Genomic DNA, 26540 nt, shown 5'->3' with positions numbered 1-26540 from the left:
AAATATAAAAATATTTCCGTATTTCCAGTCACGCCATAACCCATCTCTATCCGCTACTTTCATAATCATAATACATTTTCAATGTCCGAATCCCGAATACTCCGTTTCCCGTTTCTATTACACTCATCGAATCGCACTTCGCGTCGCAGTCGTATCGTGCTATTGCTATTCCATTTCCCAGCTATCGTGACACTCACGTCATAGCCGCTCCGTATGCAATTTTAGTTGCTACAAAAATAGCAGCTATTTTTTGAAGCCGTAGCGGCTAACATTATTAGAAATTAAATAGCAGTTAAAAAATAGCAGGCTGCTATTTAGCAACCGATCTCTACTTCCAAATCTCTCGTCGTATTATGATTTGCAGTAGAGAGTATCGATGTTTATTTCTCATAACTCTCAGATATTCTAGTTTTCTTTTTTTAATGGTGTAAATTACGTGTAGCTCTGTTTCTATTTTAGTGGTTGATTCTGTGAATGTTCAGGATTTTACACCATGTAATAAAATAGAAAATAGATGGCATCTTAAGTGCCTTCCTTTCGTTTCAAAAGATATGTTAGCACTTTTGAAGATCATTTTATGAAAAACCGATATTTGACATTTTATTTCTTGGTCATTGACCCATTTTTCATTTAAAATGGTTCCAAGGAAGTAATATTGTTTGACACAGTCCATTCTTCCATCAACATATAAAAGATCTCTCCATTTCTATCTATATTCCTGATGATCTTTGCTCTCATCAAGTCTTTGGAGCAACGCTATAAATTCCGATTGCAGCCATTTTTCGGGAATATTTTCACAGTTTCCCCGAATTTTTACGGTACCTACTGACTGAAATTAAAAAGGGAAAACGTAGTTTCTCATAAGTTTTGTCTGGAAAGATTTGCAATGACTATAATGGAGATATTCAAATACGAGTAAATCGTAGTTTATCAGAATCCAAGAAGAATAAACCAACGACAAAATAATGGAGAAAAAAATTGTTAACCAAAGAAGTTTACAATGTAATTTCGAAATCCTTCAATGTATCATTTAAATAGAAGCTTCTGACCAACAGATTTGCTTTCCTGCTACAAGAGATTAACTAAATTACTCAATTGCATTTACACTAACAAACCTCATTTTTCACTTACATTACAACATTTTTTTTTTCAAAAATTACAAAACGTTAACATCTATTTACAGAATAAAATAAAAACCAAACACAAATCCATTGCAGAGGCGTTTACTTTCACAAACATAAGTTTTGCAATATCTGCACCACAAATCAAGGCAATTAGCGCCCCATACTATTACGGAGAATCATTATTAATGCAGCCAATGACATTACTAATGCATTATTTGCACATGTAAATAACCATGTGCGGTTTACCTATTATTTATCACCGTCGCACGCATATTCATTGCAATTTATGCAATGGTAATGCTCTTCTGCATATTTCCAAATTTATTAAATAGATCATGAACGAAAACGAAAGTTTATACAAGTGAAAAATATTATTAGTGAACGATAGAAGGTGTGTTCACTGCGCCAAAGGAAATGGAACGTGCTATAATTGCTGCAACGATCCGTATAATGTGACCATTTTGTAATAACAACAAGAAAGGAGCACATTTTTTAGCATAATTATGACATTTTCTGGTTTTTAATAAATTAATCACAAAGTATATCTAGATTATTATTTAACACCTAAATAAGCATTTATTTAGCTCCTGACAACAGTCCCTTTTATTGCATTTCAGCTATAAGCCAAGACTCCTTCTTAATTTTGCTCAAAACATCACTTCTTCCAGCTTATTCTAGGCTTTTCTCAAAAAGGACTAAATTGGTGCCCTCAGGCTCTGACGATTTAAAGAGGAATAATCGAATCTATTTCTTCCTGGTATATAGTTTACTGTGTCCTAGTATTGATAAGAACAGATGTGATGCTGAAACAGATTTGTTACCCATTGGACGTTAGTAGAGAAGGAGGTTAGTAGGTAGTATTTGCTTCAGTCCTTGGTCAGTGTTATTTCGACTTGACTTGGAAGGAAGAGTTTAATAATTATGTCTCTCCTGAGTTTTATGTCATTATTGTTGTATTTAATGATTTTAAAGATTTCCGTCTATCTCTCATCTGTAGATCGAAACTTCTTCTTGGTTTTGCTCAGACTATTACTTCTTCCTGCTTATTCCCGACCTTTCTCAAAAAGGTAACTGATTGATCCTCCAGATTCTGATGATTTAAAAGAGAAGAATTGAAACTATCCTTCCCTGTTCTTCTGTGAAGGTTTCATCTTAGTGGCACATGTAATCAGTAGATCTTTTTATTGGAGGTTATTAAAGAAGATTCAATTTTATTCACAGACTACCCTAGTGCTTCTGGTAAAGCCTTCAGTCCTGGGTCAATATTGTTTCGACTTGACTTGAAGTATTTAATTGGCTCTTTCATGACTTTTAAGTCTTCATCAGTGTAATATCAGAACCACGTAACTGGATCCAATGAGTTCCTTAGTAAGAAAAAATTGAGTAATGATCCAGACTTCCAGCAGTTAAAAGAGATGAAATATTAATGATTTTTTTCTATAGTTAACTGATAACTTAACCTTAAATTTCGATTCTAACCAGTCTTAGTGTAGTCTATTGATATCCAAGACCATCGTTCGATGGTAAGATGATTGTAGCATAGTAGAGCTTCGGTCGTGGTTTGTATGGCATAAATCTAAAATAATACGTATAATTTGAATGTAAAAAAGTCAAAATTTTAGCTAATCTTTGTATAGTTCCTTCCATCTCTTATCCTATTAACTTGTTCTTTTTGCGTAAGAGTCTTATGAAAACTCCAAATATCAACTTTATTACACTCCTCTGAGTTTTCAAAGGTGGATGTTCTTTGGATTTCATTATTTGCAGCCATTGATGCAGTCTGATTTTCGAACTCGTGAACCATTTTACTTACTTTTTGTAGAATTTTTGAAATTGCCAATGGGTTATTAAAATGGACTTATTTAAATCTTGGATCTAAAAATGCTCCAAGGGCTAGTAAATTTGAGTATTCTCGATTTCCAAAACGCTTTTCGATTTCTTTTTCTAATTCCCTCTTTAACGAAATGGTTAAAGGAAGAGTTAGATTCATAGACGATAGGTTTTTTATAGTGCAGTTAATTAAAGGAATAACCATGCTTACGTATATTTTTCCCCTGAGGCTTCTACTATCAACCTTTCCATTATCTGAAGAAGTTGAACTGCTTCTTTTAGGAGTTCTACCTCATTTGCTGACATCATAGGTGGAGAATTGAGTCTTTCCAATAAAATATTACAAAGAAGTGGTAATAGCTCTAGAAATCTTTCACACATGTAAAATTTAGAGTTCCATCTGGTCGAAACATCTAAAATAACTTTTCTAATTTTGCCTTCTGCAATACCTTGTCTTAACTGCTCTTTTCTAAGGCTATCCGAAGCGTTTGTATTTGCTTTAACAAATTTTACAATATTTCGCACCTTTAAAAACCATCAAGTCCCAAGCGTTGCAATGCATTTTCTACAGTCAAATTCAATGTGTGAGCAAAACAACTTAAGTGCCTGTTCATGCCAAAACAATTTCCAATTGCCTTTAACATTTTGGCATCATTGTTAGTGACTATAGCTGTGATCGAGTCATTTTTTATATTCCAGTCTTTTAAAACCTTATTTAATATGTCACTAATATAATCAGCGGTATGGGATTCCGATAGCTCAAAGACATCCAATCAACTAGACGTCATATTTGTGCCTTCCAAAAAATGAACAGTTATGCCCAGAAAACTTTTCATCGGCATCGTCTCGGTCCAAATATCCGTAGTTAAAACTAAATTATCAATTTTCGCCAACTTTTCCTTATAAACAGTAGAAATTGCCTCATACTTTTTTATTATCCTTGATTTTATCGTATTTTTGCAAGCCGTTTTATATAAAGGAGCCAATTCTAATAAATTTTTTAAGACCTGTACCTTCAACAAGACTAAATGGCATATTATCTTTGCATATATAATAAATTAGCGCTTCTGTTATTCGGGTATGTTTCCTTCCACCTTCTAAAAAAAATGCTGTTTGTGAATAAAAATTATTGTTTTTTTGAATTTAAATTTTTTTCCAAAAACTATAAAACACACACAAGTGCAAATTTTTTCTTGCCATCTCGGTTTTCACATTTTTGTTAGTTGGTAGCACTGAAAATTAATGCGAATTTCGATCTTCTTTTATATACACGGAAACTTAATGCGCATTACAACGAGATCATCCACATAATTATTTAAAACTATTGAAAATAATGCGAATTAGAAATACCAAAACTATTTAAGGGTGTCTTATTAAAAAGTATATTTAAAGAAGAATAATCGAATCTATTTCTTCCTAGTATATTGTTGAACTTATTGCTAGTGGACAATTAGCAGATATGATGTCGAAACAGAAAAGATTTCATTCTAGTTGCACAGACCTCAGTGCTTCTTGTTAAACCTTCAGTCCTTGGTCAGTGTTATTTCGACTTGACTTAGGAGAGTTTAATTAAGTTTTTCTTGACTTTTAAGTATTCATTAGTGCAATATCTGAAACATTTTTCAAACATTCTTTTCATTGCATTATTGTTATGTTTAATGATTTTGAAGATTTCCGTCTATCCCTCATCTGTAGTTCAAAACTTCTTCTTGGTTTTGCTCAGAACATCACTTCTTCCTGCTTATTCCCGACTTTTCTCAAAAAGGCAACTGATTGATCCTCAAGGTTCTGATGATTTAAAAGAAAAGAATTAAATCTATCCCTCCCAGTTCTTCTGGAAAATTTTCATTTTAGTGGCACATGGAATAGGGTATAATAGTATTTTTTTTATAGATCTGTTTTTGGAGGTTAGTAAAGAAACACGTAACTGGATCCAATGAGTTCCTTAGTAGGAAAAAATTGAGTAATGATCCAGACTTCTAGCAGTTAAAAGAGATAAAATAATAATTATTTATTTCTATAGTTAACTAAAAACTTCATCTTAAATTTTGATTCCAACTAGTCTTAGTATAGTCTATTGATATCCAAGACCATCGTTCAATCTTAAGATGATTGTAGCATAGTAGAGCTTTGATTGTGGTTTGCATGGCATTAATCTAAAATAATGCGTATAATTTGAATCTAAAAAAGTCAAAATTTTAGCTAATCTTAGTAAAGTTCCTTGATGTATAAGAGTAATTTTAGAAGTATATTAGTAGAAAATTGAAAGTAGTCGTCCATGTTTTTCTTTAAGAGACTTCTTACAAAAAGCTACTAAGTTTGGTCACAGTCTCCAACTTCTTTTACGATTAATGATAATCTGGCATAATAACACGTGTTTCGCCCCTAAAGGCAACATCAGACCTGATCAATAGTTTCTAAAATTTGCGTTTTTAAAGACAGTAAACTTAAGACCTACACACCTCGACCAAATTAGCGATACTCCGATTGAGTGTGCGCGTTTTAAGTTTGGTGTCTTTAAAACTGTAAATTTTAGAAACTGTTGATCAAAACTGTAGTAATCATTAATCGTAATTCGAGACAATTACTATGATTGATCCTTCAGGTTCTGATAATTTAAAAGAGGAGAATTGAATCTATCACTCCCTGTTCCTCTGGGAAGGTTTCATTTTAGTGGCATATGGAATCAATAGATCTGGAGGTTAGTAAAGAAACACGTAACTGGATCCAATGAGTTCCTTGGTAGAAAAAAATTGAGTAATGATCAAGACTTCTAGCAGTTAATAGAGATAAAATATTAATGATTTATTTCTATAGTTAACTGATAGCTTAATCTTAAATATCGATTCTAACTAGTCCTAGTGTAGTCTGTTGATATCTAAGACCATCGTTCGAAGTTTGGTCAAAGTCTCTAACTTTTGTTACTGTAAATGATGGCTCATAAGCATTTTTTAAGCGCTTCATTTCAAAATAACTGATTGTAACTCACATTTGATTATTTTATATTTTTTTTCAAAAATTAATTATTTTAAAATAAAGCGCTTAAAAAATGCTTATGAGCCATCATTTACACTAACTGAAACTAAGGATTTAAATTGAGAAATTGTTTGTCTCCAACTTCTGTTACAATTAATGATAACTTGGTATAATAACACGTGTTTCGCCCCTAAATGCAGCATCAGACCTGATCGATAGTTTCTAAAATTTGCGTTTTTAAAGATTACTTGTAACTTAAGACGTACACACCACGACCAAATTAGCGATACTCCGATTGAGTGTGCGCGTTTTAATTTTGGTGTCTTTAAAACTATAAATTTTAGAAACTGTTGATTAAAACTGTAGTAATCATTAATCGTAATTCGAGTCAATTACTACGTTTACATGTGTGATGCGAATTAGACAAAAAACGTTGACGTTAATTAGCTGGTTTTTATTAACCAACCTAAATAATTTATTAATAAATTACTTACGTTGAGAGATATAGTAACAATATTTTTAATAAAAGAATATATTACTTTAAATTTTGCAAAAACACTATAAAGCACACATAATTGCAAATTTTTTCTTGCCCTCTCGGTTTTCAAATTTTTGCTAGTTGGTAGCACTGAAAATTAATGCGAATTTCGAACTTCTTTTGTATACACGGAACCTTAATGCGCATTACAGCGAGATCATCCACATATTTAAAGCTGTTGAAAATAATGCGAATTAGGGCTGGTATTATAAATATTTTTCAAAAGTTAACTTTAGATTTAACCATCAAGTTACCCTTAACAATAAAATGTCAGTCAACGTCCCACTTCTTCTTCTTCGTCTTTGAGACGTTATTAGAGCCATGCACTACTGTCTAAAAAGATTTTTCGCGTTTTTATTTTGGCTTGGCTTGGCCGTAGATATAGTTCTAGAAAGAAAGCCTCTACAAGCTAAAGAACTATGAAAAAAAGCGACATTTTATATGACATATCAGATGCTTGACAGTCCGGTAGTTTCGAGGAGATATATTCGTTTTTTTACCGCCATCTATATGTCGAGAAATACAAGCTTTTTCAGCATTAGGTTATATATTAAATTATTGACAGAATATATGTCAAACACCAGGATTTTTTTATAAAGTTAACTTTAACTGATACCCCATCCACCCGATAAAGTTAACTTCTACATTTTGAAGTTAACTGTGACATGTGACGTTATTCCACAAGTTAACTTTCAGTTATCTGTCAAAATAGTTTTATAATACCGGCCCTCAGGAAGGCCAAAACTATTTAAGGGTGTCTACACATGCGTTTTATGTTAGTTCGCAATTCGCTAATGCGCATTGGCGAAAACATGTTGCGCGTAAACATGGTATTTGACCAAACTTGTAGTTTTTTAAACTGGAAAAAGTTTTCGAAATATATTCAGATTCGATGCTTAAATAATAATTTGGGCTTGATATAAATTCAAAAATTATACTATCCAGATTTTTGAATCTCAGAAATAAATTAAAAAAGAAGTACTTGCATTTCTTTTGACCCCATTAAAATACATCATTAAACCTTAAAATCAGCCCTTTTTATTCTTGATTCTTCTATTTCAGTAAACTATGACGACCTCCACAGACATACCAAAATGGTATGCTGGCCAACATATTTTCGTCACAGGAGCCACCGGTTTTATGGGCAAAGTGTTGGTAGAAAAGCTACTGCGCTCCTGTCCAGGTGTTTCGACCATTTACATCATCATTAGGCACAAGAAAGGTCGGACCACTGCTCAGAGATTGGAAGATTTTCTAAATAGTCCCGTAAGTACTATCTATCCAATAGCTTCACATCTTACAGTTTGCATCCTGTAGGTGTTTGATAAGCTTAGGGATAAGCCAAATGGTGAAGAAATCTTGGGTAAACTAAAATGTCTTACTGGTGATGTCACTTATCCAAACCTCAACCTATCCGAAGCAGACCAGAAAGAGCTGGAAGATAATGTTACAACAGTATTTCATATGGCAGCTAATGTACGATTTGATCAACCACTTAAAAGTGCCGTTTTATTAAATACCGGTATGTCACATTAACAGCAACTCTTAAACTAATTTTTAACACTAATTATCTAGGTGGTACTCTAAACGTACTGGACCTGGCATGCAAATTTAAAAAACTCAAAGTGTTCATCCACACATCCACTTCTTATTGCCATTGCGACCAAACCAAACTAGAAGAGAAGCAATATCCAGCTCCACATAATCCACGGCATATCCTAGAGCTGGTAAAATGGATGGACGGAGACTTACTAAAGATGCTTACCCCAAAGTTGTTAGGCAACTCACCAAATACTTATGCTTATACCAAATGTTTAACTGAGGAGCTGGTGTCTGAATATCAGGATAGATTACCTATCGCCATTTGCAGACCATCTATTGGTATGTCTTATAATTACCATAAAGACTGCAGACTAAAATATTTTTTATTTAGTAATAGCTGCTTGGAAAGAGCCAATACCTGGTTGGGTGGATAACCTTAACGGACCAACAGGAATTTTGGTGGGAGCAGGAAAGGGTGTCATCAGAACCATGCACTGTAATGGTGAATTCATTGCTGACGTTGTCCCCGTTGATATCAGTGTGAACAGTTTGATTTTGGTTGCCTGGAAAATTGGAACCGAACCAAAGAAAGACAAAGCGGACGTTTATCACGTGACTGTAAATACTGTGAGTATTTAAGTAATTTTACAAGCAAGGTTGCTTAGTAATTTAATTCTTAGAGGTACGCTCTTAGTTGGAAGGAAGCCTTGGAGATGGGCAGGAAGCATTTCTACGATTATCCTTTTAGTGTTTGTTTATGGTATCCTGGAGGGAATATTAAGTCTACATACCTCGCGCATGCTATTACAGCATTCTTTTTGCACTTGGTGCCCGCCTATGCAGTTGATTTTATTATGTATCTCACCAATAATAAGCCTTTGTAAGTAGAGTTAACATATTGATTAGTATATTGAATAAGATGAAAACTTTAGCTTAGTGCAAACCCAGAAGCGTATCCAGAACGGCTTAAGCGTCCTGCAGTACTACACAACAAGACCATGGTACTTTTCTAACGAAAAGCTCTATAGGATTTATGACACTTTAAGTGCAAAGGACCAAGATAGTTTTTATCTGGATCAAGGCCAGGTAATGAATGACGAGTATATGAAGAGTTATATCTTGGGTGCTAGGAAGTATTGCGTCCATGAGGAACCAGAGACTATTCCATATGCTCGAAGAGTACTTAAGAGGTAAGGAAAAAAATTTTTTTTTAAGTCTATCATTGCGTCTTTCCATTTTGTCATGGGTTCACAAACTCGATATTAATTATCATTTGATAATTATTAAATATCATTGTTGTATCTAGAGGCTATGGAAATTTCTCATTCATTATCAATCGTTTGTAGGAATAACTAGATTCTTGGGTTGAATATGAGATATTGGTATGAATATAGTTGAATATGAGATTTTCACTGGAGCCAGTCTTTATGGTGCACGTAGATATAAATTCTGGACCTACATTGCCGTTCTTACTATTATATTGGAATTTATTGCGAGAATGCTGTGATCCATATCTGTACTATTACTCTATTAACTAAATCTGACCAGACACTTTTGCCTAAGAAAGTTGCTTGAACTATGCATGGGGTACATCCTGCAAACTGCAACAAGCCTTACGATCTGCATTAATATTTAGATTATCTCTATTTTTGCATCCAATCTTAAGAAATTCACTTCACTAGATATCCTCTGATTGTGATATGAAAATTTTATTTCCTAAATTGTTTTTTTTTAATAGCAGTTAAAATTTAGCATTATGAGAATAATTAATTTTGATAATTTTTGGGAAAAAGTCAATTCTGGAATAAAATAAAAAAACTATTGAAATCAAGAAAAATTAAATAGTTTTGAAGAAAATCAATAATTTATAGTCAGCAATTTTGAAATGGATTTTTGGATTAGTTTAAAAAAATATAATTAAAATGATTCTAAAAATCAAGTAATTTATAACAGAAAAATCAAAAAATCAATAATACTAAAATTCATAAGATAAAATCAAAGAATTTACATTTTTAAATCAATAATACAAAGACAAATAAATTATACAATACAAAAAAAAAAGACAATACAAAATAAGTTGACAATCAATAATATATTTGAAAAAAACCAAGAATTAGTTTAGTGTTTAAGTGATGCGTTTTTAATTGAATCAAGAACAAGAAATTAACGTTCACTTATTTTTTTTATATCTCTCGCATTGAATTGAATCCAATTCTTCCACAATTCAGAGTCTACTTTCAATCCTGGAATAAAATAAATAAAATAAAAATTGAGAAATTTTAAATATTTTTAGAGAAAATCAAGAATTTGCAATCACCTATTTTGCAATGAATTTCTAGAATAAGACTTAGAAGAATGTTTAATTAAAGAGATTCTGAAAATTACAAAATATATTTCTTGGAAAAAATCAAATATTCCTAAATAAAAATACTGCAATAAAATCATAAAATTTATAATTAAAAAAATTCTAAAAATTCTACAAATCGATAATTTAAAGTTATAATAATAAAAATTATAATTGTTATAATTATTATAATTTATAATTAGTTATAATTGTTATAATTATTAATTGTTATAAAAAAATTATAACAATTTATAGTCAGCATTCATGCAGTGGATTCCTGGAATAGGATCAACAAATTTATGATTTAAAAATTATTGAAAATCAAAAAAATCAAAATGATTTTTAATAAAATCAAGAATTTAAAATTAAAAATGCTGGAATAAATTCTTGCAATAAAATCAACAAATTTATAAATAAAAATTTATTGAAAATCAAGAAATTATAGTCAGCAATCATGCAAATCAAGGAATAAAGTAAAAAAAATGGTGAAAATATGAAGAATTATTGGTATTTTTGGAAAAAATCAAGAATTTTGATTTACAAATGTTGAAATAAGTTCCTGGAATTAAATTAAGAAATTAATAATAAAAAAATTATTAAGAATTGAGAAAGTTTAAATAGTTTTGGAGAAAATCAAGAATTTTTATTCTAAAGATTAACGAAATAAAATTTTTGGGAAAAATCAAAGGCACCATTAAAAATTCTGGAATACATTCCTAAAATAAAATCAAGAGATTTATTATGAAAAAATTACTAAAAATCCAGAAGTTTGAAATTATTTAATAAAATCGAGGATCTTTAGTCAGCAATGATATAAAGATTTCTTGGAATAAGATCAACAAAAATTGAGATTTAAGGGGAAAATTAATATTATTTAAAAAAAAATCAAGAACACAAAACCGAGAAAAAAATCTTGAAATGAATGTCTGGAATAAAAATCAAGGAATTTGTAATAAAAAATAAAACATTCAGTTACATACAAAAAATTTCTTAATTGTCAAGAATATAGAATTAAAACTGTTTCAGGAATAAAATTAAGAAATTTAAAATCATAAAATAAGAACCAAGAAAATTAAAATAATCTCGGAGAAACTCAAGAATTTACAGTCAGCAGTTGTGTAATTCATTCCTGGAATAAAATCAAAAAATGTATAATTAAGAAGCTACAGAAATTTAGAAGAATCACATATGATAAATCACTTCAATCACTAATCCACCAGGAATTTTGCTATCGATGTTTATAATTTACCAGAAGATGAGTAGGAGTGTGATTTGAAGAACTCGACCTACCTTTTGGCAATTTGTACTTGGAGTTGTTTGACTTTAATTAGTTAGAGTTTTTATCAAAGAACCACAAATAGACATCTTGGCTGGGATCAATATAAGGATGCTTTTAACAGAGGTACTGGACAAATTGAATTTGAAGAATCTGGATTCATAGTACTCTAGAAATACCTTTTGGTATTATACAAAAAATTAATGTGAATACCATATTTGAGCTAGAAGGATTGTAGCAAGATTGTAATATTCCCATATATATCAATAACTTCAAAACTCATGAGTTGGAGCTAATATGCATAGAAAATCAAGGGTCAATCAACCTTAGAAAGATCTTGTCAATATTTTAGAAAGAAATATACATAATCGACATTTTTCAAGATTACTCAATAAAGAGTTATCGAAACAAAAAAATATTAAAATCTATTTCTATAGATTCATCCAGAACCAACTTTAAATATTACTTACCAACTACATTTGGAGAGATGTTCAGACGTTAATGGTAAAGGTACGTATATATCCAGGAATTTCACTGGAAGAAAATTGGACGTTCCATTGTTGGATTTGTCTCCTCATAAAGTGGAAGATAGTAGTCTGCTCATAGAACTCTCAAAGCTTACAGAGACTCAGTAGATCATTGAAACATTATTACCTTTTCAATCACTCTTGAACTTAATCTTACGGACGCCCTACAGTTCTTGGAAGGAGTATATTCCTTTATCTATAGTTGATATTGTATGACTGTACGAAGGAACTCATACTTTCTGGAAAATAAGACTATTGTACATTTAATTTCTTTTTCCCGACAAGAAAATCAAATGCACACAAACTAACAACATTTTATAAGGATTTCAAAGGAACTACCCTAACTTCTAATCTCTTTAACAAAAAAAGTAAAATAATTTATTCAAAATTTTAGAAAAAAAAGTCAAATAAATTATAACACTATGAAATACGAACTACAATCACTAGTACCCGAAATATTTATTTTCACCGTATTTATTGAAAACTGCTTATAATAGAATTAAATATCGCGCCAATATTCCCAACTTCACTGCACCGAAATGATAACTGACTCCCTGCAGCGACGCCGCTCCTAATATACTAGGCTGACCATAATTCCGGAAGATTCGCGGACCTTCGAGACGTCGTTTGATGTGCCACATGTGTCAGTCCGGGATGACGAAGAATCAGCTAGTTTCTCGGTGTTTACAATGTCGTTACAGTATATTCTTCATTAAAACTAAATAAACGCGCAACCGTGTGCTAATAAAACCTCCGATTATTTTTCATCTTTGTCTCTCTTTGTAAAAGGTGAACGTAGATGGCGCAGATAGCGTTGCCGCCATAATTCAAACCTCGGCTGTTAAGCATTCAATTATTTTTTATTTATTTTAATTAAAATCAGCCGTTTTGTAAAGTCAGAACATAATAAGCAGCTGAACACTCATTATAATAATTATGTCAAAAAATTTTTTTAAGAAGATTAATAGTTATTAACTTAATTAACGTGAATTTTATCAAAAGTTTGATTGGTTAATAATTGTTGATTATAAGGCTTATCTACGTGATTTACCGGTATAAAATTTTGACATTGTTCTTTTATATTTAAAAGTCATATTTTTAGGACGTCGAAAAACACCTATATTATGTCTATAATAACTTTTCTATAATTTATTTAAAAAAATTAATTGTAGGGATATTTTTATATTTACTACTTTTAAACTTACTTTCTGAATTACTATACTAAAAATGCCTTTTTCTCGTCTAACATTTTTTATTTTTTTTTTTTAGAATTTAATTTGGACCCTTTCTTTTTTACCTAACCTAATTTAACCCTCTTCCCCCAAAGTATGCTTTTTTAAATGAAGAAAACCTCGACGATTTTAATAAGGATCCTGACTTTGATCCTAATAACAAGGAGTGGTGAGGAAAAAGAAATTCGGTCAACTGACTTGCGAGAGGAACAAAATGGTTTACGAGATATTCTAGTAAATTTTGAAGATCATGTAACTGCGACTGAGGAGGATTTAGATAAGGAAAACAGAAATTTCCAATCAGTTAAAAGTTTTGAACATCCTGCACCTGAAATAAAGAACAATCAAACAAAACATTCGGTAAAAAAAACTTGTGCATTCAAGGTGAAATGTTTTAATGAAATTGATGCCGCACATAGATTTCATATAAACAATGAATAGTGATGGAGAATAGATAGACACAAGCAAAGAGTTGTCTTCCAAAGTTATTGAGAAATTGTATAAAAGAAAACTTCGAGTTGGAAAAAGAGATCTTACTAAAAAGTATTTATTGCCAATAAAAAATGATGACGAGACAATAACAAATGTGCAAGTTTGCCAAAATTTTTGGATTTGGGAATGGATGGTTGATTCCAAAAATAAGAAAGATCAAAATCTTATCAAAGCACATACATATTCATTTAAACCGTTTCCATCGCATTATACAAGGAAACATGCACCTAATAGAAAATACTTGCAACCTGACTGAATAATAAAATTTATGCATGAATAGTATAATAAAAAGAAAATCACACACTTTTTGATAATTATAAAGCTGCTTGTCAGAAGGCATCCCCTTGAGCCGATATAAATGTTTTCGAGCCATCAGATTTTTATAGGTATGAAAACATTATTAAATCTCGCCAATTGAAATGTACCACCCCTTCTTAATGACACTGTCTGTGTTAAATGTGTGCAATGAAATACGGATGTTACATATAAACCTGAGCCACTATCAAACACGATCAGATCTTACTAGTACTTGAAATATTTACTTTCACCGTATTTATTGAAAACTGCTTATGTCACTGCACCGAAATGATAACTGACTCCCACGGCGACGTCTCTCCTAATATACTCGGCTGACCACAATTCCGGAAGATTCGCGGACCGTCGAGACGTCGCTTAATATGCCACATGTGTCATTCCGGAATGCAATTCCGGACAGCTGATTTCTCGGTGTTTACAATGTCGTTACAGTATATTCTTCATTAAATCATATTTACCAGAGACAACCAAATAAACGCGCGACCGTGTGCTAATAAAACCTCCGATTATTTTTCATCTTTGTCTCTCTTTGTAAAAGGTGAACGTAGATGGCACAGATAGCGTTGCCGTCATAATTCAAACCTCGGCTGCTAAGCATTCAATTATTTTTTATTTATTTTAATTAAAATCAGCCGTTATGTCTCAGAAGTCAGAACATAATAAGCAGCGTACAACTGAGACAGTCATTATAATAATTATGTCAATAATTTTTTTAAGAAGATTAATAGATATTAACAGAGTTATACTAGGCCTGATATTTTAAAAAATCGAGCTTGTTTTACCCTGACCTCAATACTTTTCGAATAAATAGTCAGTAAACAATCCTTTTTTTCAGATTATACTACTTAGACATCTTCAAAAATATCCTTCTAGCTTTAATCCTTATGTGGTGCTTTTACTTGCTAGTTACCGGCCTATCAGATAGAACAACTGGTTCAGGATCTCTGTTCAACTCAACAAAACCCAGAGACGCTTTAAGTTATGTAAAATTCAGTCCATAACACGAAATATCCATTCATCATAGTTATTTATTTAATTAGTTTTAAAATTATTCAATATCTTATAAGTTAAGTGCCAATAAAATAATCACTTTTATAAATGTATGTGTTTTTTCTATACACCCATTATAGTTTACAGCGTTATCTAACTCTATATAAGGCTTCAACAAGATGATCCTTTAAAGGTTTCTTTAGATGTCACAGTTGCGTAACTAAATCGATGTCTTTAGGCTAAGGTGGTATATCCGGTTGTATTTTCTATAATTAAGTTATAAGTAAAGGGCGGCAGTGCTATAGTATGTTTAATTTGCACATGATGGCCATCTCGGACATCATGTACTTTAAGTACATTTTTTTGATTTTGATTTTGGTGTTTTTGTATTGAGGTAAGTAAGTGTGGATATTTGATATAGGAGCGGTATATTTTTGTGATTTTCTGTATTGTATTGGGATTTGTACGACGTATAACAAATATCCAATAACTTTGATATCCCATTTTTTATTTAGAATCTTAATTTTATTACAAATAAGTAAAATGTATTTGTAACAGAGATAGACACATCGAAATATTATGGTGTAAATTCATTCACTTTTACAATAAACCGCATTTATGCAATAAAATGTGATATCCTGCAAATGGAAAAATGTATTCTTATTTTGAAGAAACCATTAAGTAGACTCTCTTCCTAGCCAAAAACATCAAATTGCTTACTTTTCGACCCTATACTAAATCTACATATTTTTTAATATTTTATTTTGAGTTTAAGTCCACTTTATCCAGTCCATTTTGCGTTTTTATTTCATCATAAGCTTCTAAGGAATGTATTCTTTACAGCTTCTATTTCTTTAGTACATTCTGGTAATTTATTGGTTCTTATGTTAGAAATCAATTTTCCGTTTCCAAATTCTACTTTTTCCATCATATATTGAAAGTTTTCTCTCAATTTCTAACCTCACTGAGTTAGTTTGCTACTTTCTTGGGTTGCTCCTTCTGCTAAATTGTCTTCAGTTATTATACTCCTATGTGAGCAACTGTAAAACGTTTTATACCGTTTTTATCCCTTCGTTAGGTGCGAATTAAAACAAATGAAAAAAAAAAGTCAACTAATTTATTACACTAGGAAACACGAGATCACTTATTACTACTCGAAATATTTATTTTCACCGTATTTATTTAAAACTGCTTACGTCAGATTTAAATCTCGCGCCAATATTCCGAACCTCACTGCGCTGAAGTGACAACTGACTTCGACGCGGCTCCTTATATACTCGGCTGACCATAATTCCGGAAGATTCGTTGACCTTCGAGACGTCGTGCGGTGTGCAACTTGTGTCATTCAGCTGGTTTATCGGTATATACAAAAAATGTTACATTATATTCCTCATTCAGTCATATTTACTACTTTTTGGTGGTTAACTAAATCTATATCCCTCTTTTTCTAAGCCTCACATGTGAGTTTTTTTTGTTTTCTAAAGTTTTTTTTATTTTATTGGTATTTCCACCCGTTTCTTTATAAGTAACTGAAAAATACCGTATACCAGTCATACAAAAGGTAAAAATAAATGCATCAGAACCTATTTAGGTAATTAATTTTTTTTTTTAATTTAAACGCGTCTTAGGGCCGTAGTGGCGTAGTGACACATTTCCCAACATGTGTTCCTATACTCAACAATCCCTGAACAATCCCTAGAAGTTTGATCCCATAGTTCTGAAACACCCTGTATATTACACGTGTATATAATCCCCTTTCTTTATTCATGGGAAATATCCCATTCATAAAAAAACGATAATATTTCACACTTACATACCTAAATAACTATTAAACGCAAACTTTACCATAATAGCGCAAATGTAATAGTAATAAATGTCTATAGGTAACCCTATAAAAAGGATGAGAGATTGAAAAAATAAAGATGTTAGTTATTATTGGCGCAGCATCCACCTGTTTAATATTTTAATCATGATTAGATAAAACTTGTGGGTTAATTTGTATAAATGTCATAAACCCAGGCATTATATATGAACTGTATCACATTTCCTGAAAGGCCTGTTAAAGCCTCAAAGGACAAGCGAATCTGTTAATATTTTTCTAAATTTAAAATTTAAAAAGTGCCTATTAGTAAAAAGGGTTTTCAACCTAGAAAATGCCCTACGCCTTGCTAATACATGCTCGAAACATCGTAGGGGTAAATACACACAAACATCCAGATTGCGAGCGAGATCGACAAATTGCAGCTTAATATTTTGTATGTAGATGCTTAGGTTTGATTTTACCAGCTCAACTCCATATTTATTTCTAAAGGCCATTAAGTTCGAAGTACAAATAATAAAAAGTAATTGCTCTAATGATACACTGGAGACCCCTGTGATACACCGGATAAAAATATAAAGTTTTCCAGAAAATCGTTTAATATCTCTCAGACAAATATGAGCCAATCAAAGAAGCTGACTCTTTTAAAAACCCAAAATATTTAACCTTGAATACTACGTCAATGTTTGATCATATCAGAGGCCTTTGAGTAATCAAGCAGTGATAGTACTGTCAGTGCTACGAAAATAAAATATAAAAAATAAAAAATAAAATAAAAGCGATAATCTACGGAGTCCAACACCGTAGATTATCGTAGATAGGTTTCTGGGATGGGTGTATTTCTCCCTATGAGAGAATGCAAGGCTTTTGATTAATAATCAGAATAATTTTCATAAAAGTAAATGAGAATGAAGTTCTGCAAATACAAGTAGACGACGAAATGAATGCACAAGTTAATGACAAGCTGCTAGTATAATACTATAGTATAGGATATTAAGGTGAACCTTGTTAAAGCCCCTTTATAATCGTGTTCAAAATATAAATCAATATAAAAAAAAAAGAAAATCATATTATCCACCCACCAAATTGCACCCGATAAACTACACCATACAAAAATCGCACTTTCACCCACGCGCACACGTTTCGACCCTCGACCCTCGCCAAATCCTATTACAACAGGGGGATGCTGGAAACGGGGAAAATCGATATTGCACTTCATCCCTGTCTCCCGGAGGCTGAATCTCAGCGAACCGAGTGTCCTGTAGGACCTCGGTTGTGCCTCGATGAACGATTTTTTTTTTGTGATAAAGAGATTTTTGTGGCTTTTATTGCGGTGAGATGTAGTGGTGAGTTTGGAGGGTGCTGAGGTACATCAGGTGAGTGAATGTTAAAAATTTTACACTTTTAAAACTACTAGATTTTTATTTGGGGAACTCGGTTATTGTACGCCAATGAAAAAAACTTGTTTGTATGTATATTTTTTATATTATTATATTAATGAGGTTTTGCGACGGAAATAATATTTTTGTTTTTTAATTATTAATAAATTATGATTTATCCAATTATTGCAGACGAGGATCATCAATTTATTGCGATCGTCAATGATTCCTGGGTCTCAGATGTGTTTTCATGTCAAAGGTTCATTATTTGTCATTTTGCCTCATCTCACCTCTCTAATATACTTTAAATCATTTTGAAATATCACTTTTCATATGTAATTGAATCAAATACAGACTTGATTTAACAATCGAGGTCATGATATCTTTCTTCCAGGCATTTGCAGTCATGGTCCATTTTTTTCAGGCATTTGACCTCATTTCTGAAAGGAAATATGACAAATAACCACAAGTGCCTGGAAGAAACACACGATGACCTCAACTGCCTGAAAGTAAATTGTAATTTTAAGTGTCTTCCAGGCAGTTGAGGTCATTTTTTAAATTATTATGAGCGTCAATGACTCCTGGGTATCCAATAGGTTTTCATACCAAAAACGGCGTATAAAGTCCATTGTTTGGCTTTCTACCGCATCTCACCTCTCTAATACGCAGTAAATCATCTTAAAATATTAATTTTCATAGGTAATTGAATCAAATATAGACGTGATTTAACAATTTATTATGATCGTCAATGATTCCTGGGTATCCGATAGGTTTTCATGATAAAAAGGGTATCAAAAGTCCATTATTTGAGATTCTACCGCATCTCACCTCTTTAATATGCTTTAAATCATTTTGAAATGTTACTTTTGGTATGTAGTTGAATCGAATAAAGACGTGAATTATTAATTCATTGCGATCGTCAATGATTCCTGGGTCTCAGATAGGTTTACATGCCAAAAAGGGAGTATAAAGTCCATTATTTGGCATTCTACCGCATCTCACCTCTTTAATATACTTTGAATAATTTTGAAATATCAGTTTTCGTATGTAATTGAACCGAATACAAATGTAAATTATCAATTCATTGCAATTGTCAACGATTCCTGGGTCTCAGATAGGTTTTCATGCCAAAAAGGGGCTCAAAAGTCCACTATTTGGTATTCTACCGCATTTCACCTCTTTAATATGCTTTGAATAATTTTGAAAAATCAGTTTTCGTATGTAATTGAATCGAATACAAATGTAAATTATCAATTCATTGCAATGGTCAACGATTCCTGGGTCTCAGATAGGTTTTCATGCCAAAAAGTGGGTATAAAGTCCATTATTTGGCATTCTACCACATCTCACCTCTCTAATATGCTTTGAATCATATTAAAATATCACTTTTTGTACGTAATTGAACTAAGTATAGATGTGAATTAATAATTCATAGCGATCGTCAATGATTCCTGGGTTTCCGATAGGTTTTCATGCCAAAAAGCGTGTCAAAGGTCCATTATTTAACATTCTACCGCATCTCACCTCTCTAACATGCTTTGAATAATTTTGAAATGTCACCTTTCATATGTAAATGAATCAATTACAGACGTAAATTAATAATTCATTACGATCGTTAATGATTCCTGGGTCTCAAATATGTTTTCATGCCAAAAAGGGGGTCAAAAGTCCATTATTTGGCATTCTACCGCATCTAACCTCTCTAATATGCTTTGAATCATATTGAAATATTACTTTTCGTACGTAATTGAACCAAGTACAGACGTGAATTATTAATTCACGTTAATTGTTAATTAAGGTTTTCTTGCCTAAAAGGAGTCAAAAGTTCGTTATTTCACTTTTTGTATGTTATTAAACCGATCACAGATGTGAACCATTAAATTGTGCAAGGTAGTCTGAACGCAGTGATCACAAAATTTTCCTTTAAAGCGTTTAAAAAAATTTTTCAATATTAATTCTCTGAGGGAGACCAGGAGTGTAGAAAATTGCAACTTTCACTTAAATTTATAACAAAAGTAATATAACACACAATCAAGTTTTTCAGTCACCAATCTCTAGTTTTTCACACCAATCTCTAGTTTTTCAGATAATATTAATTTTTAACTTAATCGTCAACATTATTTGGTCTATTCACATAAACCTTGGACTTCAAATAGCCCCGTAAGAAAAAATCTAATGGAGTTATATCCGGTGATCTTGGTGGCCACTCAATCGGTCTTCCTCGTCCAATCTATCTGTTGTTGCATCAAGAAAGTGCCTGGTCTTTTTGAAACCATTTCTTCTTACTATATCAGCCTCTTGTGGATCAGGGAATTAAATAACTAAAGCAGAGATAAGTTCAAAATGTAGAAAGTCCCAGTAGCGCTCTCCGTTTAATGTTTCTTCGACAATAAAACGGTCCTAGGATTTGATATTTCACTCACATGAGAGTGTTGGGGATATGACAAAATATTGCACCAGCTATTTATAGATTTTAAGCAAGCATATGTTACCACCATTAGAGTGGGATGCCATGGCAGAACTGGGTATAACAAAAAAAATTGTTCTCTATAGTAATGTTGCAAAAACTTGTGTAAAGAGATCTAGAAGTGCAATAAGACTTGAAGAAGAACTGTCGGTCTTCTTTACACTCAACAGGGGTCTCAAACAGGGAAATGAGTTATCCTCACTTCTTTGTCGCTTTTAAGGAAGGGTTCATAAAACTCGAAAAGGCTGCAAAAGAAGTTAGACTTTGAATTTTCGAAGATAAAGGAAAATATATGGCTACAATAAGGACAGAACGACGAGACAGATTAGGATAGAACGTAACAATGAACCGCTACAATTTTGAAAGAGTTAGTCATAGTTTAAATATTTGGAAGATTCACCTTTGACAACAATATAACTTAAGAATCAATCAATCAATCGATGCTGCTTTGCTCTACAAAAAATAATGAAATCAGGAAATGTATCCAGCCATACGAAAATACCATTCAATGATAAAATAAAACGAAAACCGTCTAAAAATTTCAGAAAGAAGAATTTTTGGAAAAATACATGGACCAGTTAAGGACAACAATAGACGGCAATATAGATTAAGGACTAACATATAATTGTGAGGAATATAGTGAAAATAATAAAGTAAGGAAGATTGAGATGGGCCGATCAGGTTAAGAGACAAGATCAATGTATCGTCAAGTTGATATGAGAAGAGTTTCCAGAAGGAAAACAACCATTGGAAAAACGAAGGATATGGTAAAAACATAATATTGCAGCAGACTTACGGACTCTAAATATCGACTGATCAAAGCATCTAATGGAGATCTGCAAAAAGAAAGGCAGCTTGTAGAGTCTGCAATGATCCAACCCTATAATGCTAGAAAGAGAAAGAGAGATTGAATATCAAGTGTAATGTCACGAATCTGTGACAGGAAATATTGTTGATCTGACAAGAAATATTCATAGGGCTTCTTTCAGAACCAAAAACAAAATCCAATGCCACTTTGAGATATTTAGCTCTATGCCATTTACGTCACACCACTGCACAAGGCTATATTCAGGTCAGACTGTAATTGCCAATATCTGTTGGTATATGACTTCCATTACCAGTGAATAATAAAAACTAGTTTGGCAGCATTTATAAATATAATTGATAAACAGTCGATTAACAGGCGTCTCGAGTGTGACCCCTGAGGAAAAATTGAACTTTACCTCAACTATCCTAGATGTATAACCTTGGACGCAAACCGATTGGGTTTAACTAACTAAATAGCTTCTCAGCTACTGTAAGCACTGATCCTTGAATTCCAAAGTGCTCAACTCGATGGTTGACACGATCAAAGCCCTTGGGAAGTCGGGATGTATGTAATGAACTTGATACTCATTCTCCAACAGCCCGTGGTTAGAACCTCGTAGTAAACCTCTAGGTAAAACCCAGCAGGTAAACCTCTGCAACTAACCCAGCACGAAAATATCATATATACCCTTCTCGAACAATGTGTCAAGATAGTCACAGATAAAGGTTTCAACTAGGACTGAGAATGCTTATGGGCCTGTAGTTAGAGATATAAAACTTGATTTCCAACGATGGGTAAAAGTGCATATAAGGAGTGAAGAGTTAAAGATAAAATAAAGGCCTCGTCCTTTATGAATAATAAAAGCATTTAGATTCTTATGGATATCAGATATGCTATCATTAGTGAATAATATATTATTGTTATTCATCACTAAAGTTATTTTGAACTAGTCACAAGGTTTTGTGCAATAGACTCTAGAAAAGTAGTCTGAAAATAGATTTAGGGGTTGAAGTCGATAATTTTATTAAAAAGAAGAAGAAAACAATGCAAGAAAATCTTAATTTCTTCAATAAATAAAAAAAATCGAAGTAGAATAAACAATAAAGTTGAAAATCCGATTTTTCTGTAAGCCAAGCAAGTTATACTCTAAAACATTCAAACTAAAAAAAATTAACAACAATAGGTATACGACCTTTAACCTTACAGCATTTTTACTTAGGCAGCAAATAAATTAACGTTACTATCGAAATATCGTTTAACTGCAAAACTTGTTTGATAATAAGTGGCAAATTATGCACTTAGAAAATAAAACGATTATTTTCTAACAAGTCAAAAGTTTGCCTTTTAAAATGTAATATTCATTTAGTCGCGAGCTTTGCGTAAATACAGCTATTTATTACTTATTTTTGAATGCCCACGAGCTGTGTTGCTTTTTTCAGGCAACTCTAAAGAACTGTCATCAAGGTCGTCATGAAAATTTAACAAAAGGAGTCTATGGAGTAAAAATTTGGAAGCGAAAACTTAAACTGCAAGAAGATGTCACTGGGAAAACATATTGACGGACTGGTTTATTACTGGTCATGGAATTCTTCAATTTTCGGAGGTAATTATCGAAGTTTTATTGTCTGAAAGACCTTCTGAAAGATTGATTTCTAGGTTATTTAATGTTTGTGCCTCTGGTTTTCCTCCAGATCCTTACTCCTAAGTTTCATAGAAAAGCTGTGGATTTAGTTGTTAATTATTGGCAGTATTATGTTACGGTAAGTTTACATTTTTGATTTCTAGACCTCTTTCATATCTATCGTATTTAGGTTTTCATGGATCTGTTCATGGATTCTCTTATTCTTATCCTTCCTACTCCACTACTATATTTAATTTATATTAGCGGATAAATTCAAATACCACTCCGGTGTTGCTACAATATTTTTAGGTTAAGTATGCGTGAAGCTTTTTATATCTAAAGTGGGTTGAAAATGAGTCCTCAAGATAAACATTTGAGGTTATTAAGGAAATTCTATTTGTTCGATCGATCAATATAAAGATTTGTTGTTATTGGTGAAATTCGATTTGTTCTTTAAAACTGGCAACGTCGGAATTGTTATGTCAGTTTATCCGTTAATTAACTATTAAGTGTCAAAATAGTGTTCGTTATTTTTAGAAGCAAATATTACCATAAACTTCTGATCTGTTCATGGATTCTCTTATCATTTCAATACATGCAGTTCACTTCTCTTGTTAACAGTTTAATTGGTTTAGTCCCTGCTATTGTGAACTGGGCAAACACTATTATATCCAAAAAAATCAAAGAATATAAAGAACCAACAACAATAACAAACAAGATCCTGTACATGAATTAATCTTTCGTTCAAAAGATAATAGGAAAGTTCATCGAGATAAGTTCTAGTAACCTGAATTATGATGTCCAAGATTTCTGACCAACCTTCCCATCTAGATTTCTCTCAAACTGAGAGACATCTTTTTCAAGTTCATACTTTAGAGAATTTATCTGATGTTCTGTTTTAAGAGATCCTATTCCTTATAGTTTCATATTAGATAAACAATATCTCCCATCCATATTTTCATTCACAATTTATCATAACTGACACTCACTTAATTTATAGACTCTTCTGTTTCGTAAAAAATGTGCTATCCGAGTCACAGGCGATCCAATCGACTCCAATGAAATTTCCTTGGTAATATCCAATCATAGAACAAGAGTAGACTGGAACTTCTTATGGCCGGTGATGTACCATGCAGTAACTGGAGAAAATCGATGGTGGTGCAGTACTAAGTTTGTCCTAAAGAATTCTATCAGGAACATTCCGGGGGCTGGTACGATGACTATTTTTCCCTTTTGAATCTGAGTTAAACTGATTATTTTAGGTTGGGTAATGCAGATGGCCATGTACATTTTTATTAACAGAAACTGGGATCATGATAAGGCCAAACTGGATGACTATATTGAATACGTCAAGGATAATTATTATAAACATATTTTGATTTTATTTCCAGAGGGGACGGATTATTGCCCACAGACTAAGGCTAGCAGTGATAAGTTTGCTAACGCAAATGGTTTGCCTGTGAGTAAACAATGTCTTATTGTTGGAAGGATTCTTTAAAATGTAATTTTAGAAATACGAACACGTACTTCATCCAAGATCAACTGGATTTGTTTACTTGGTAGACCAGATGAGGGAAAATCAATGCCTGGATGCAGTTTATGACATAACCTTGATCTATCCAGATGAGTGTCCACAAAATGAAGAAGAGTTATTTTTGCAGGGAAAGTTCCCTAAAGAAGTCCTGGCTCATATTGTCAAGTAAGTCTGGTCACTCACTTATTCAAGCCATTAAAGCTAAATATTTCTTGCATAAGTAGATATCCAATAAAAACACTACCTGTATCCAAAGACGACCTAAAAACCTTCCTGGAAAAACGCTGGAAAGAAAAAGAGTCTACCATAGCTAACTTCAAGAAAACGGGCCATTTCCTCCAGGGCAAGTTGCTAAAGCATGACGAATATCTCACCCTCCCATGGGCGTATTTTACACATCTATTCTGGATCCTTGTTACAGGATCGCTGCTAACTTTAATCTACCTTAGTAACGTTTATTGTTACCTGGTTATAGGTCATATAGTTTCGCTGTATCTTATGCCAATGATTACCGGTCTAAACATGTATAAGTTTCGCAAAAAAATATTCGGGCTGTTACCGCGAGTTAAAGAAGGGAATAAGTGTAATCGGGATTAAAGGGATTATTTATTTATTTTAGGCAATTGTGATAAGTAGGTTACATTTTACTTTTGTACAGTGGCGAGTGGTAAATAAGAGTTTATTATACGGGTTTGGCAAATTTCTTCCTTTGATGCCAGAATGTATGCATCAACATGCAATAGACATTTAAGCGCTAAACAGAGAACGATAATGCTTCACTCACGCGTTTGTCACTGAGGGTAAATAAATTATACCACACGTCTCGACCATCTTCAAAATGGGTTGTGATTAGAAGGGAATTAGATACACTATCGTTCTCTTTTTAACTTGTTATGCTGAGACTTGTTATTGCAAGCTAACAAGTTGGTTTGTCAGGCGTGTATACGGGCTCGGGTGTGACCATAGAAGAAATAGATAGAGTAATTTGTGTTGAGATGTCAAAAGTCTATATGCATTCTTATCGAATCCAGACCTCTTCGAGACTTCTTTCCTAGTCTACTACTATATTTTAATTTATATTAGCGGATAAATTCAAATACCACTCCGGTATTGCCACAATATTTTTAGGTTATGTATACGCAAAGCTTTTTTTTCTAAGGTGGGTTGAGCACTGATTGGTCAAGATAAATATGTTCTTTACCACTGGCAATGCCGGAATGGCTATGTAAGTTTAAGTATTAGAAATGGGTTTGGTGGGAAAGTTACCAAAAGTATTTAGTTGCCTTTACAAGTCTGTACAAAAAGTTTTAGTTACTATTAGAAGCAAATATTACCATAAACTTTAAGAAATTAAATATTACCTATGTCTCAGCGATCATTACGTTCAACTTGAGTTGTGGTCAGTAGAAAAGGAGGTTCACTGTCGTTCTCTTTTCAACTTATGGTTTAGACTTATTATTGCAAGTGAATATATTGATTTACGCACTCAAGACCTTCGTTTACCAGGCGTGTATATGGGCATGCGTATGACTATAGAAGAAATAGATAGAGTAATTTTTGATCACATTTAAGGATGAATAAGTAGAGGAATCGAATCATCGAGGAAAAGAAATATCGAATCCAGATCTACTCTATACTTTCTTCCTACTCCACTACTATATTTAATTTATATTAGCGGATAAATTCAAATACCACTCCGGTGTTGCTACAATATTTTTAGGTTAGG

General features: G+C 32.4%; 2 protein-coding genes across 3 annotated transcripts in view; both read left to right on the top strand.

The window, feature by feature from the left end:
• LOC126750443 (putative fatty acyl-CoA reductase CG5065) overlaps positions 1 to 15295 on the top strand; it is a 31679-nt gene extending 16384 nt beyond the window's left edge. The window contains exons 2-8 of the mRNA XM_050460066.1: positions 7531 to 7734; positions 7786 to 7990; positions 8044 to 8349; positions 8402 to 8637; positions 8691 to 8890; positions 8943 to 9200; positions 15032 to 15295. Coding sequence (XP_050316023.1) covers positions 7537 to 7734; positions 7786 to 7990; positions 8044 to 8349; positions 8402 to 8637; positions 8691 to 8890; positions 8943 to 9200; positions 15032 to 15197 — 1569 coding nt within the window. The 5' untranslated portion in view covers positions 7531 to 7536 and the 3' untranslated portion in view covers positions 15198 to 15295. The remainder of the gene's footprint in view (positions 1 to 7530; positions 7735 to 7785; positions 7991 to 8043; positions 8350 to 8401; positions 8638 to 8690; positions 8891 to 8942; positions 9201 to 15031) is intronic.
• Positions 15296 to 15430: 135 nt separating this feature from the next.
• Positions 15431 to 26304, top strand: LOC126750448 (lysocardiolipin acyltransferase 1-like). Of its 2 annotated transcripts, none has more exons than XM_050460071.1 (7): positions 15431 to 15580; positions 23099 to 23262; positions 23316 to 23419; positions 24281 to 24491; positions 24543 to 24739; positions 24792 to 24979; positions 25039 to 26304. In XM_050460071.1, the coding sequence occupies exons 2-7, from the start codon at positions 23196 to 23198 to the stop codon at positions 25409 to 25411; spliced, it is 1140 nt and encodes a 379-aa protein (XP_050316028.1). In that variant the 5' UTR covers positions 15431 to 15580; positions 23099 to 23195; the 3' UTR covers positions 25412 to 26304. The 2 variants fall into 2 exon arrangements, with proteins under 2 accessions (XP_050316028.1, XP_050316029.1); XM_050460072.1 differs by lacking the exon at positions 15431 to 15580 and adding an exon at positions 18220 to 18381.
• Positions 26305 to 26540: the final 236 nt, after the last annotated feature.

Source organism: Anthonomus grandis, chromosome 2, assembly GCF_022605725.1.
Source record: "Anthonomus grandis grandis chromosome 2, icAntGran1.3, whole genome shotgun sequence".
In the NCBI taxonomy this organism is placed as follows: Eukaryota; Metazoa; Arthropoda; class Insecta; order Coleoptera; family Curculionidae; genus Anthonomus; species Anthonomus grandis.
Note: the sequence above shows the minus strand (reverse complement) of the source record. Positions and strands in the feature narration are given on the sequence as shown.

Coding starts and splice junctions, on each gene's coding strand:
- LOC126750448 (XM_050460071.1), top strand. CDS start 23,196: ATGTCACTGGGAAAACATATTGACGGACTGGTTTATTACTGGTCATGG. Junction 23,263..23,315: donor GAATTCTTCAATTTTCGGAG/GTAATTATCGAA, acceptor ATTGATTTCTAG/GTTATTTAATGTTTGTGCCT. Junction 24,492..24,542: donor CAGGAACATTCCGGGGGCTG/GTACGATGACTA, acceptor TGATTATTTTAG/GTTGGGTAATGCAGATGGCC.